A 13,262-nucleotide genomic window follows, 5' to 3' on the forward strand; every position below is an offset into this window, starting at 1 on the left:
AAAAAAGTATAAGGACCATTTTGTAGATAATTTCAAGATCTATATTTTTTGACTGGGCTACTTTTTTGATAAAACTTACCGTTTTCGAAAAAAATCTAAAAAACGTCAAATTTAGACCTTTGACCCCGAATAACTTTTTTAGCACACATGGGATCGATGGGGACTTTTGACACTTTATTCCTAATGGTGTACTCAATATCTCCACCAAAATTTAGCTCTGTCGGAATTTTAGTTATTTAAAATGTTTATTTTGACCGGACTATAATGGCAATAACTCCGGACTTATTGGAGATAATCTAATTTAATTTTCTATCATATATTAAAAAGTTCAGTGCTCTACGATGAATAGTTATCGAGAAAATTACTGATAAAGTCAAAAATATCAAAAATATAAATCCGCTTATAACTTCAAAACTAGTAAGAATTTTACAGTTTTCTTGACGCCAATCGATTCCCCGGAACATTTTACATAGGTTTACGTCAAAATATTATACCATTGAGACACAGTTTTGCCGCAATTTACAAAATAAAAAAAGTAAGAATTTATTAGTGTGTTTGAACATCATTTCAATTCAATTTCAATTTAAACCTATCTTTTTTGATAGATTTTGACGCGCTGATTACGAATTTGCCAAGCATTTTGTGCAATCTCCTCTAGTTTCGCCGTAATCGGCGTTTAAAAAATCAAAATTTTTTACGGCTTTGGCGTCAATCGATATACAGGATGCACCAGAACTCGCGCCCCAGAGAAAATTTGCAAGTAAGGTAGGATATCAGGAACATGAAAAAAACGTTTAAAAAATTCTATCTGTCAAAAAATTTTGACATTTATTTTTGACATTTGACATCTTTTTATGTCTATTTAATGATACTGATGATCTGGTATATGTTTTTTTACTATTATTTAATAAAGGGACAAAAATTTTGCCAACAAAAGCCACAAATAACATTGAACAGAATTACAATTTAGGATACAGCTTCATTGTTTCCTCTTTTAATAACCTATAGCAAAAAAACTTGGAAAATTATTTTTCCAACAGAAAAAAATAGAGTCAAAGTGCAAACTTTAAACACTCATAACTTCGAAATTTTTATAGATAAATTTTTTTTAACATTTGTTCCATGTTCCTGGTAAGTATCTTACCTTATATGGGATTTTTCTCTCGGGCGCGAGTTCTGGCGCATCCTGTATAGTACTAGTTTTTCGTAAAAATAAAAAAAAATGATTTTTTGGTCATAATGGGATAGTGTTTTTACGACGTAAATTGACTATTTTTACGATTTTACTACCGCTCATCTTCAAAAACTCAAAAAATTCGAAATTTTTAAACTTGACCTAATAGCGTTTTATGCACTTTTTTCAGTCTTTAAGACCTCTTGGAATGTAAAAACTTTATTTGGATCAATTTTAAAGTTGATTTTTTTTTCCAAATTTTAGCCGATTCTTGATTACTGTCAGTAACTCCAAAATAAAAAAAAGTAAAAATTTGTTGTTTGCATCATTTTGTGCACTTTTATATGAGACTATTACAACCACATTTTATGCACAAAAATCTCGATTTTCTTAAATTTTTGGAGATTTTTTCTCAGTTATTTGAAATTTTCGGCCACGTTTCATTAAATATTTTTCATTTTTTCCAGTATTTTCCTCGTCACTCTTATTTCTCGTATTAATTTCTTAATATTCAAAATTATTTTTTGTGCGACTGTCAAAAAAAACGTCACTTTTTTTGTTTGATTTTGAGTCGTGAAATAGCACATTTGTTGATAGTAAAATAAAGCCTTGACAACGTAAAAAAAAGACTTTTTTTTCGGGTCATCATCTTGTATGAAATTAGCTTTTATTAGATAATTCGAACGTAACGCAAGCCCTAGTTACCATACCAGAGCACACTAATAAAATTTAATTTTATGTAAAGATTCGATCGAAACTTTAATTTTGGTAATTTTTCACAGTTGCACACAAAATTTTGTATGCCACATGGCCGTGAACTATCTTTTTTTTATTCGAATGATTATTTATATTAATTCTAATTAATTATACAGGGTGTGTCAGAACTCGCGCCCCAGAGAAAATTTTCAAGTAAGGAGCATGAAAAAATCTGTCAAAAAAATTTGACATTTATTTTTTGACATTTGACATTTTTTTATATTTATTGAAGGATACTGTAGATGTTTTTTTACAATTATGTATTTAGTAAAAGGACAAAATTTTGCCAATAAAAGCCACAAATAACATTGAAGAGAGTCACAATTTAGGATACAGCAAAAAAACTTGGAAAATTATTTTTCCAACTGAAATAAATAGAGTCAAAGTGCAAACTTTAAACCCTCATAACTTCGAAATTTTTATAGATAAAATTTTTTTAACAATTTTTCCATGTTCCTGGTATCTTAGCTTATATGGCATTTTTCTCTGGGGCGCGAGTTCACAGCCTTGTAACATAAATAACTATTTTTTGCTGTATTCTTTCTTTTTTTTTTGATTTCATAACTGTTTTTGTAATTCCCAGGCAGCGGATGTGGAAGTGGAAACAAAAGCCAAACGTCGCGTCTACCGCAAAGCCTTGGAACACATCCCCAATTCGGTGCGTCTCTGGAAAGCCGCCGTGGAATTAGAAAATCCCGAAGACGCCCGAATTCTCCTCTCCAGAGCTGTAGAATGTTGTCCCACAGCTGTTGAACTCTGGTTAGCCCTCGCCCGACTCGAAACCTACGAAAATGCCCGAAAAGTCTTAAACAAAGCACGAGAAAATATCCCAACTGATAAACAAATTTGGACAACTGCTGCAAAACTCGAAGAAGCTAATGGTAATCATGCAATGGTGGAGAAAATCATCGAAAGAGCTATAACATCATTGAGTTCAAACGGTGTTGAGATAAATCGCGAACATTGGTTTAAAGAAGCTATAGAGAGTGAGAAAGGGGGCCATGTGCACTGTTGTCGTGCTATAGTTAAAGCAATTATTGGGTATGGGGTGGAGCCCGAGGACCAGAAACACACCTGGATTGAAGACGCCGAAAATGTGAGACGACAAACCGAAATTTGTTTTTTTGACTGTTTTTTTTTTTAGTGTGTGAGTCAGGGGGCTTACGAGTGTGCCCGCACTGTCTACAACCACGCCCTCGCCACCTTCCCTGGCAAAAAATCAATATGGTTGCGTGCCGCCCATTTGGAAAAGAACCATGGAACGCGTGAAAGTCTCGAAGGTTTGCTTCAACGTGCTGTTGCACATTGTCCCAAAAGCGAGATTTTGTGGCTTATGGGGGCTAAAAGCAAGTGGTTGGCGGGTGATGTACCAGCAGCGAGAGGTATTCTCGCACTAGCCTTTCAGGCGAACCCCAATAGTGAAGAGATTTGGCTTGCGGCTGTTAAATTAGAGTCAGAAAATCGCGAATATGAGAGAGCAAGGAGGTTATTAGCCAAAGCGAGAGGTTCAGCCCCCACGCCAAGGGTTATGATGAAAAGTGCAAAACTGGAATGGACATTAAATGATCTAAAAGCGGCACAAGAATTGTTAGATGAGGCTTTGAAGGTGTTCCCCGATTTTGCCAAGTTGTGGATGATGAAGGGGCAGATACACGAACAGGAGGGGGAGATGTCCAAGGCCTTCGATGTGTATTATGGGGCGGTAAGGCCGTTTTTCACCATTTTAAGATCGAAATCTAACCTCACTTTTTTTCTATTGTTTTTCGGCTGTATTTCCTTGAAAATGATTGAATTTGTGTTTGCCTTCATTTAATTAATTAAATTTTGTTTTGTTTACACAAAAAATTAGTGAATTTACTCAAAATTTAACATTCCTTTGCCATAACCTCACTTTTATTTTAATTGTGTTTTTTGGTAGTATTTACTTGAAAATGATTGAATTGGTGTTTGCGTTTATTTAATTTATTAAATTTCGTTTTTATACACAAAATTAGTGAATTTGGTTGAATTTAGTCAATTTTTGCCATAACCTCCCTTTTTTCAATTGCGTTTGTCGTCAGTATTTTCTTGAAAATGATTGAATTTGTGTTTGTGCACATTTAATTAATTAAATTTATTTTTGTTTACACAATATTAGTGAATTTGTGTGAATTTAGTCAAAATCTATCTCAATTTTGCCATAACCGCACTTTTTTGTAAGTGTGTTTTTTGGTAGTATTTACTTGAAAATGATTGAATTTGTGTTCGGGCTCATTTAATTTATTAAATTCGGTTTTGTTTACATAAAATTTGTGAATTTGTGTGAATTTAGTCAAAATCTAATCTCAATTTTGCCATAACCTCACTTTTTTTGTAAGTGTGTTTTTTGGTAGTTTTTACTTGAAAATGTTTGAATTTATGTTTGCGTTCATTTAATTTATTTAATTTTGTTTTTTACACAAAATCAGTGAATTTAGGTGAATTTAGTCAATTTTTGCCATAACCTCACTTTTTTAAGTGTGTTTTTTGGATAGCATTTACTTGAAAATAATTGAATTTGTCTTTGCGCTCATTTAATTTCGTTTTGTTGACACAAAATTAGTGAATTTGGTGAAAATCTAACCTCACTTTTCTTTTTAATAGATCAAAAAATGCCCGAATTCGATCCCGTTGTGGATTTTGCTGTCACGCCTCGAGGAGAAACGTGGTTTGTTGATAAAAGCGCGCTCAATGTTGGAAAAAGCCCGCTTGAAGAACCCCAAAAACGACCAATTGTGGCTCGAGGCAATCCGAATCGAGATCCGAGCCGGTATGAAAGACATCGCAAACGCAATGATGGCTAAAGCACTTCAAGAATGCCCCACTTCGGGGCCACTATGGGCCGAATCAATTTTCATGGAAGCAAGACCACAACGAAAGACACGCTCAGTAAGTATCATCACCCCTACAAAATTCAAATAACTAATGCTTGTCTAGGTGGACGCGCTCAAGAAGTGCGAACATGACCCCCATGTCCTCCTCGCTGTGAGCAAATTATTCTGGTCGGAGCGTAAAATCGGGAAATGTCGGGAATGGTTCCAAAGGACGATTAAAATTGATTCGGATTTTGGGGACGCATGGGCTTATTGGTACCGATTTGAGCAACTTCATGGTACTATCGAACAACAAGATGATGTGAAACAGAGGTGTTTAGCGGCGGAGCCCCATCATGGAGAGTTGTGGTGTTCGATTTCAAAAGACATTAAAAATGTGGGGTTGAGTAATGAGCAACTTTTAACTCTCGTTGCAAAAGAAGTTGTTATACCAGTTTGAATTAAACGAAACTAGCAAAGACAGGTATTGTTTAATCAATTAGATTTTAAAGAAAAAAATTTATTTGAAAAATTGTTCTAATTGAATGAACAATAGGGGGCCCCCACAGTGGGGTGACAGCCAATGAAGCGAATTTGAACAATTAATAATTAATAAATAATCTTACGTGCATGTACAAAATCATAAAAAAATCAATTTTCTTGATAAATGTCACAATCGTGGTATCAATTATCAGATTTGTTCTGTCTGCGTTGCAAGGCAGCCGCCAAGTCCTGTTTCAGCGCTTGTTGTTGCATACTTTCAGACAATGGTTGCACTGAACGTAAACTATTAACAATATCTTTAGTTTTACTGAAATATATTTCACTCAAAGTATTCCTGATTTTGTTCTCCATGTCTTCAACCATTCGTCCAATATTGGCAATATGGGGGTTGGCTTCATTCACGGGGGCATCTTGCTCGATCTAAAACCCACTTATCAATTTAACCCCCCATTTTGTGACTCACTCACTTGTCTCGTCAAACTCCCCCCTAAATTCATCGTTCCTGAGCCTGGCTTGTTTGTCTGAAGCCACAGCATGGCAGTCGAAGTCATTTTGTAGTGCGAAGTCCTCCCCGAGCTCTTCTCTTGGACTTCCACCACGTGAATTGAGTCCCAACAACCCTTAATTTTTTTACTTCCATCGCCAGTTTTCTTAATCAAAATCACCCCTTAAAAACACGTTCGGGTTTTAAAATAAACAAAAAGGGCGTAGGCCTACCGGCAAACCCGTGTTCCAAGTCCCAGAAATACACCGAGGAGACGCCCCCTTCAAAGTACATTTCCCTGTACTGGTCAAAGGCGTCATTGGCGTCGATTTCGAGTTTGCGTAGTCGTTCCGAAGGCATGGAGCCGTCGTCCAAAGGGGGGTAGTAGGTGTTGGACCAGGGGGACCGATACGAGTCCCCGTCTCTATTATAATCACATAGTAAATAATCGCGGCCTGTCTCTTTATCTCTGGAGATTTTCAATGGTTGGTCGACTGAAGACAACAAGTCTTCGCATAAATGGGGCACTAAATCGATCAAATCGCCGAGGTTTTTCTCGATTTCTTGGGGCGGTAGACGGCGCATCAAGTCGAGGGCACAGTCGAATTGTTGTTCCCCCTTGGAAAAGGGACAATTAAGTGAAAATATGACTAATGTTGACTTACCATCACGGAAAATAACACAAAAACGAAGAAAAGTAATTAATTAGAAACAAATTAAAGGTTTAGAACCGCCGACGTCGCCCAGTTTGTGACATTAGAATGACAGATGACAGTAGGGATTTTTATTTTTGGGAAATTGTCACATGATGTGATTTTGGCCTTATTTGAGTGACTTATCACTGATAACACTTGAGATAATACACTTTGGTAGTGGTTTAGTCGATCAAATAATTCTAAAGTGTTAGGTTGTTATTAGTTGTCAAAACAGTAAAATTCACAGATTACAGGTTTCTGTAATATATTAGCAAAAAAATTAAAACTAAAATGATTTGTTTTTTAAATGTTTGATAGTCCAAGCTTATGTGCGTCGAGAGTGCCATTAAAACACTGCTCATTTAATAGAATTGACTTTTATTAACACAATGGAAAGTAAAAATAAGTTAAATATACAAAGTGCAAGTTGCCACTTTAATAATAAAAAATAGCATATTTCGCAATAACAATATAATTCCGTTATTTGTCTGAAAAAAGGTGCACAATCAACGTATACAAATCATAGTTTTTTTTGAGCCAAGTGTAATTAAAAAATAAAGTCGTAACAAAACACAGTCGCCTTATTTTTCTCAACAACCATATATAATATTTTTTTTTAAAGAATAAAAACAGGAAACCGTCTTATAGTCTGTCCATGCTAACAAATTACACAATTAATAATTTATAAGATTATCATTCCCATTCTGTTGTGCCAGGTGGTTTTGATGTTAAATCATAAAGTACCCGAGAAATACCAGGGACTTGTAATATCTCTACGACCATTTTCTGCACAACCTGTAAAACAAAAGCAATAAAAAACACTAAAAGTCACTAAAAAACATACATCTAAAGGCAGTTGTTTTCCAGGTACGGCTGGCATTCCTGTCATAAAATCACGCGTGCAAAATGGTCGCAACACTATCGACCTTTGACAAGAAGGGATCCGCAATGCCTGGTCCCTGTCAAAGTGTAAAGGTAGCAGAATCACAGGCATTTGACTCACTGAGTTCATGTGACCACTGTTCTGTAAAACCTAAGAAAAAACAAATTAAAAATATAAAAAATAAAAAAATTGTTTTCTGAGATGTAGCCTCGGCTTAAGCCTCCACAAGATAAGACTGTTCTCCCAGAAATTTAATCTAGGAAGGATGTATCAGCGGTCCCGAATACTACCCCCGAAACCGCCTTCTTAACCTTCCATTCTTAAGGGCATTTTAAAAAAATACTCACTGTGGTGGCAACGTCGTCACACTGTCTCAACGTCGCCAAAACATGACTCGTCAGATACGTGATGGTAATATCCAAAATGGGCTCCTTAACCAGCCCCCCAAACACATAACAAACTCGATTAATATTTCGACAAATCCTCGGTATAAGACAAGCCAAAAACATCAAATCGTCCCAATCGGGTTCTTTCTCACTTGAAATCCCCACGACGTAACTATACGACCGACAATCCCCCTGTACCCCCACACTCCTAATCGGTAACAACATCGCAGCCAACTTCTGCTTACTCGAAATCTTCCTTAAGACATTCCTAGAAAAACCACGCCCCTATAACTCCACCCACTGACACGCCTCTTACCTTTACCTCTCCTCATTATTGGTCACCGCTTCCACCCTATTCAATAAGGCGTGTTTCTTTTGCAACATTTGATCAAACTCGACGATTATCTTAACTAGGACTTGGGTCTCGCTGAAGTCGCGTTCCATGTAAGGCTCTTCGGCGCACAAGACACGAATTGCTAATCCGGGACCTGGAAATGGATGTCGCATTACCAATTCCGGTGTGACACCTAAATCGCGTCCCAAAGCCCGGACTTCATCCTTGTGGAAGTCCTTCAAAGGCTCAACGACACGTCCTTCCGAACGCAACTTTCGCACTAGTTCGGAATCATTGTGATGGGTTTTAATCGTATCGGCTTTGGTGGAAACCAAAGCCGACGCTGATTCAATCAAATCAGGCCTTAATGTCCCTTGAGCTAAGACAACTTCCTCGGGTTTTAAATTCAAATCAGAGATGATTTCATCCGAAACTCGCATAAAAACATCACCGATTATCTTGCGTTTCTCTTCAGGATCGCACGTCTTGCACAACATGTTAGTCAAGGTCGTTCTTAAAGTAGTTTCGTGTTTATCCACCGGTACTACAGTCGTCCCTTCCATGAAAGTACTCGCCGCCTTAACCACCCTCAAATTCAGTCCAATTTTCAGCAACGATTGGTACACTTTCGCGCTTTCATTTTTTCGCATAAAACCGTTGTCTATATGAATGGCGATTATTTGATCCGGTCGAAGGGCTTTGTGTAAAAGGGCGGCCGCAACAGTACTATCCACGCCTCCGCTGACCAATAACAAGACTTTGTTGTTTCCTACGGCGTTTTTTACGTATTTGAGACATTCTTTCTCGCGACTGGTCATTGTGTAAGTGCCAGTGAGACCGGCTACGTCAAAGAGAAAATTCTTAAGGATGGTTTTGCCGTTGGGTGTGAGGTCGACCTCGGGGTGGAATTGGAGACCGTAAAGGCGGAGTTTCTCGTTGCAGATGCCGGCGCAAAAGGAGGAGCTTTGAGCGATCGGTCGGAAATTCTCAGCGACTTTGTCGATTGCGTCACCGTGGGTGAGGAGAACAGTCTGGAGCTTGTCCAAGCCTCTGAAAACGAAAAAACAATTTTAGTGGTGTTTCTTCCAGTGTTGCCAATTTCACAAAAACTATTTTTTTAATTTTATACAATTTTTTATCAATTATGGACGATAATTTTGTGTTTTATAGAATAGAATATTAAAAAATAAATAAAATCTTAACGTCACTTGTCAAATGTAAGATTTTTTGGGTAATGTTGGCAACAGCGCATTAAAAATTAAATGGTTTCTATGGTGACAAACGTTTGAAATTATACAAAATGGCTCAAGATTTCTTTAAATATTCATATTTTAAAGACCACGTGGTCTAAAAATAAACATTTTCTATCGCCATATGAGAGATTGGCCGACTTTTTTGAATCACCGTGTATTTAATAATTGGCTATGAAACAAATGAAATAGATCACGTGGTTGATGTTAAAATAGCATTTTTATGAGATTTTTGTTTTGATAAAAAACAAAAAATGATTACACGAATAGTTGTAGTGTCAATATTTTTCTGGCTAAAGTTGGCAACAGCGCACCAAAAATTTGTTGGTTTCTATAGTAACAAACGTTTGAAATTATTGAATGCAGACACAAAGTGGCTCAAAATGTATTACAACGTTGCCAATTTGTGCTTTCCACGTGACTTAAAAAAATTATAAAAGTAACCTGAATTTAGCGTTTTCTATCACCATATAAGAGATTGACCGACTTTTGTAAATCAGCTTGTATTTGGTGGTTGGCTATGAAACAAAAATAAAATAAATTTGATCAAAAACTAAATCACAGTAGGCCTTGTTAGCTGTCATTTAAAACAAAAACAAAATGACGCGTTTGACAACTTGATTGATTCCAATTTTACGAGAGGATTTTTTACAAATTAACGATAAATGTCAAACTATTTTTTTATTTTATACAGTGTGATTCAAAAATACTAAAAATCACTCGCGTTATTTTTAGAACCACCAAATTGTTTTCCAAACTGCAAACAAAAATGTTGTACAAATCACAATTCTTGAAAGATGTCACTTAGTATTAATTATGAAAGGTAATTTTGACGTTAAAACATGAATCTAGAATATTAAAAAATAAATAAAATCTTAACGTCACTTGTCAAATGTAAGATTTTTTGGGTAATGTTGGCAACTTGGCAACAGCGCATTAAAAATTAATTAGTTTCTATGGTAACAAACGTTTGAAATTATACAAAATGGATCAAGATGTGCCAATTTGTGCTTTATTTCTTTAAATATTCATATTTTAAAGACCACGTGGTCTAAAAAAAATATGAAATTAGCATTTTCTATCACCAAGTAAGAGATTGCCCGACTTTTTTAAATCACCGTGTATTTGGTAGTTGGCTATGAAACAAATGAAATGTCAAACAGAACACGTGGTTGATGTTAAAATAGCATTTTGTGACATTTTTGTTTTGATAAAAAACAAAAATGATTACACGAATAGTTGTAGTGTCAATATTTTTTTCTTATAAATTTATTGCAAAATTTCTCTTAAAATCATAATAATACAAGTGGTTGTACAAATTTATCCTCTAGAAGGCTGTGAAATGTAAAATATTTTTTACCAAAATAAATTGATAAAAAAAAAATTCTCAATTATATGGTATAACGTTTTTCAAAATGATTTTTATCTAGTCGCTTATGGAATTTCATTACGTATATTTTTTTCTGTGCCGCTCTACTCTTTTTGAACCAATTTTGACAGCTGTCAATCGAAATAAATTAACATTAATTAGATTCAATATTTTTTAGAGCGGCATTTTTTATTTTACAAGCAAATTCCACAGGCGACTAGATGAAGATCATTTTGCTGAAACACGTTGTATATTTTTTCAAAGTCTAATAACGCAAAAATATAGAAAGCTCCAAAATAATAATTCTTTTTGATAGAAAATCCTTCAACTTGACAATTAAACCAAAAAAAATCTTGTTTATTGTTGCCAACTGTGCTAATAAATTCTTTTTCCTAAATAAAAACTTTAAAAACCAAAAAGTAAATACTTTGATATAAAAAATTGTTGAATAAGAAAATAAATAATACTAATAATGCTCTAACATAAATAATATATCACATGATTTTGACATTTTAATTGTCGTTGTGACAACAAATACTTGAAAACCAAAAAAAATTCGTTACTTAATCGGTTTTGAAAATATCAATGCACACTTGATGACATTTCTGTCTTGTCAAAAAATGACAAATGACATTGTGAGTTGTGTTATCGTCGCCAACTGCGAATTTATCGCAATAGGGGTATTTTGTAACAAATTTAGAGAAATATCATGACCTTGACTTTACGATAACCTTTCAATTGATAACTTTCCTCAAAAAAAGAAAAAAAAACCTACTTAAAAAGAATGCATTTCGTGTTGACTTCGACATTGTATTGTCCATCTTCGCGACTGTCTTTTCTAATAACGGAGCCCCCAAATTCCTTATTCATCATCTGCATCCCATAGCAAATCCCTAAAACTCTCAAAAATAGCAAATTTTGTCTTGAATTAATATTTGATTTTGCACCTAAGACCGGCAGCCCTATCCGAAAGATATCGCCATCGTATCGGGGCGCATCCTCTGCATAGACCGAATTGGGCCCCCCGGAAATGATGACCGCTTTATAGCCCCCTTCTTTGATATTGAACGCCGGCGTGTCCAATGGCAAGATGTGGCTTTCGACATTCAACTCCCTCACCTTCCTATCGATGAGTTTGCCGTATTGGGCCCCCGCGTCCAAGATGACGACCTTCTCCGTACTGGCAGCCCCATTCGTGTTCGTGTACTGACCTTCCAGTGTTAGACTGTGCATAGCTTTGCGACCGCAGCACTGAAAAACAGACACACGGCTGATCGTGGGGGGACCCAAATTGGGGGGTTATACCAACGATAGCAAATTCATAATCACGCGAGGCGGTGATTTGCAACTTTGGTTATATCCCGGCGAATGCTAAATTTAGATCGGGAGGAAGGGGGGCGATTTTGAGGGGGTTTGAGGCGGTCACATGGTTGGGGCACACGAGGCGAAATGGCGCGTTTGAGGGGGGCATAGGGAAGGAAATGCGTTTTTTAAAGTGAAATTTGCAATAGCAAATCATGACCTATAAGCCTACGGCGTATTTTTATTTCCACCGGTTTTTGGAGTGAAAGTTAGGGATTTTGGGGCGGTTTTACACGATTCTGTGATTGTAATTTAAGAGAAAAACTTACCTCCGAGATTGTAATTACTAAATAACAATAATCAGGAATGAAATTTGTTGATAGAAAATGTCAATCACATCACTTTTATGGACAAAAAGAAGGGAGAGCTCTGCTTTACCGACTGGGATGCAACTGTTTCAGGCAATGTCGCGTAGAGGACGCGACTAAAATTACGTAACAAAAACTGTTTCTATCTGACTAATTCTAATTAAAACTCTCGCAAAATTAATGAAAATACAAGTAAATTAAATTTAAAAGAAATTAAGAATCAAGATATTTTTTTTTTCACCTATTTGCAACACTGCGACCGAAGATGGTTTTGTATCACGCAAATACACAAATAACTTATTCCCAAAAATTGAAGTTCAAATCCGGATTGGGATAACTTTTTTTGTGATATTTTTTTAGTTTCTGAGAACAAAATTAGAAAAAAAATTTGGAGCGATAACACACAAAAATTGAGTTCAAGTCTATAATGAAACAACTTTTTTTGTTAATTTTTTACAAAAAATACTTGTTTATGCGATTAAATAATTTTTTTTTCTTAAAATTTTGATTTTTAATCGACTCTACGTCTTATAAAATAATACGCAAAAAAAATTAAAGGAATTAAAAAAACAAAAATATTTTTTAAAAATGTTAAAGTAGATAAAAATATACAGCAGTTGGCTTTGGTTTATAAAAATTAAAAATATCTAACATAAAAAATATAGCGTGACCAGGTTTGTGGTATCATGTGACAATAAGTTTTAATTATTGTTGCCAATTGTGAAAACAAATCACCATTTCTAAAAAAATACGAAAAAGAAATTCGTTACTCAATCGGATTTTGAAAAACGTAATTTAATACCCACTTGATTTATCAAAAAATGACAAAGTGACAAATTAACGCATTTAACAAAACTGGCAATTTATTCCAAAGCAATAACTCAAAAAACTGAAGTTCAAACCCTTATTGAGTCAACTTTTTTTTG

The 13,262-nt window shown here is 35.3% G+C and overlaps 3 protein-coding genes across 3 annotated transcripts in view; 1 reads left to right on the plus strand and 2 right to left on the minus strand.

Annotated features, from left to right (window-relative positions):
* The window catches only part of LOC123003866 (pre-mRNA-processing factor 6), an 8,966-nt gene extending 3,381 nt beyond the window's left edge, over positions 1–5,585 (plus strand). The window contains exons 5-8 of the mRNA XM_044396896.1: positions 2,514–3,026; positions 3,075–3,632; positions 4,553–4,837; positions 4,886–5,585. Coding sequence (XP_044252831.1) covers positions 2,514–3,026; positions 3,075–3,632; positions 4,553–4,837; positions 4,886–5,221 — 1,692 coding nt within the window. The 3' untranslated portion in view covers positions 5,222–5,585. The remainder of the gene's footprint in view (positions 1–2,513; positions 3,027–3,074; positions 3,633–4,552; positions 4,838–4,885) is intronic.
* LOC123003867 (F-actin-capping protein subunit beta) lies at positions 5,266–6,567 on the minus strand. Its single transcript, XM_044396897.1, has 4 exons — positions 6,415–6,567; positions 5,983–6,367; positions 5,733–5,932; positions 5,266–5,685 (listed from the first exon to the last, which is right to left on the minus strand). The coding sequence occupies exons 1-4, from the start codon at positions 6,415–6,417 to the stop codon at positions 5,446–5,448; spliced, it is 828 nt and encodes a 275-aa protein (XP_044252832.1). The 5' UTR covers positions 6,418–6,567; the 3' UTR covers positions 5,266–5,445.
* A 238-nt stretch (positions 6,568–6,805) lies between these two features.
* Positions 6,806–12,415, minus strand: LOC123016177 (GMP synthase [glutamine-hydrolyzing]). Its single transcript, XM_044416411.1, has 7 exons — positions 12,298–12,415; positions 11,614–11,917; positions 11,442–11,559; positions 8,036–9,097; positions 7,675–7,981; positions 7,289–7,477; positions 6,806–7,239 (listed from the first exon to the last, which is right to left on the minus strand). Exons 2-7 carry the CDS (start codon positions 11,897–11,899, stop codon positions 7,138–7,140), a joined length of 2,064 nt encoding a protein of 687 aa, XP_044272346.1. The 5' UTR covers positions 11,900–11,917; positions 12,298–12,415; the 3' UTR covers positions 6,806–7,137.
* Between the last annotated feature and the right edge of the window lie 847 nt (positions 12,416–13,262).

This window comes from Tribolium madens, unplaced genomic scaffold, assembly GCF_015345945.1.
Source record: "Tribolium madens isolate multiple individuals breed KSU strain unplaced genomic scaffold, Tmad_KSU_1.1 Scaffold_1;HRSCAF=32;Tcas5.2_LG8, whole genome shotgun sequence".
In the NCBI taxonomy this organism is placed as follows: Eukaryota; Metazoa; Arthropoda; class Insecta; order Coleoptera; family Tenebrionidae; genus Tribolium; species Tribolium madens.

What these genes read in the sequence shown, in the direction of transcription:
- LOC123003867 (XM_044396897.1), bottom strand. An exon ending in CTTGGAACACGGGTTTGCCG is followed by an intron (nt 5,933 to 5,982) that starts GTAGGCCTACGC and finishes CGTGTTTTTAAG; the next exon opens with GGGTGATTTTGATTAAGAAA. An exon ending in GGGGGAGTTTGACGAGACAA is followed by an intron (nt 5,686 to 5,732) that starts GTGAGTGAGTCA and finishes AGTGGGTTTTAG; the next exon opens with ATCGAGCAAGATGCCCCCGT.
- LOC123016177 (XM_044416411.1), bottom strand. Translation starts at nt 11,899, where the DNA reads ATGCACAGTCTAACACTGGAAGGTCAGTACACGAACACGAATGGGGCT. An exon ending in GATAGGGCTGCCGGTCTTAG is followed by an intron (nt 11,560 to 11,613) that starts GTGCAAAATCAA and finishes TGAGAGTTTTAG; the next exon opens with GGATTTGCTATGGGATGCAG. An exon ending in ACGAAATGCATTCTTTTTAA is followed by an intron (nt 9,098 to 11,441) that starts GTAGGTTTTTTT and finishes TTTCGTTTTCAG; the next exon opens with AGGCTTGGACAAGCTCCAGA.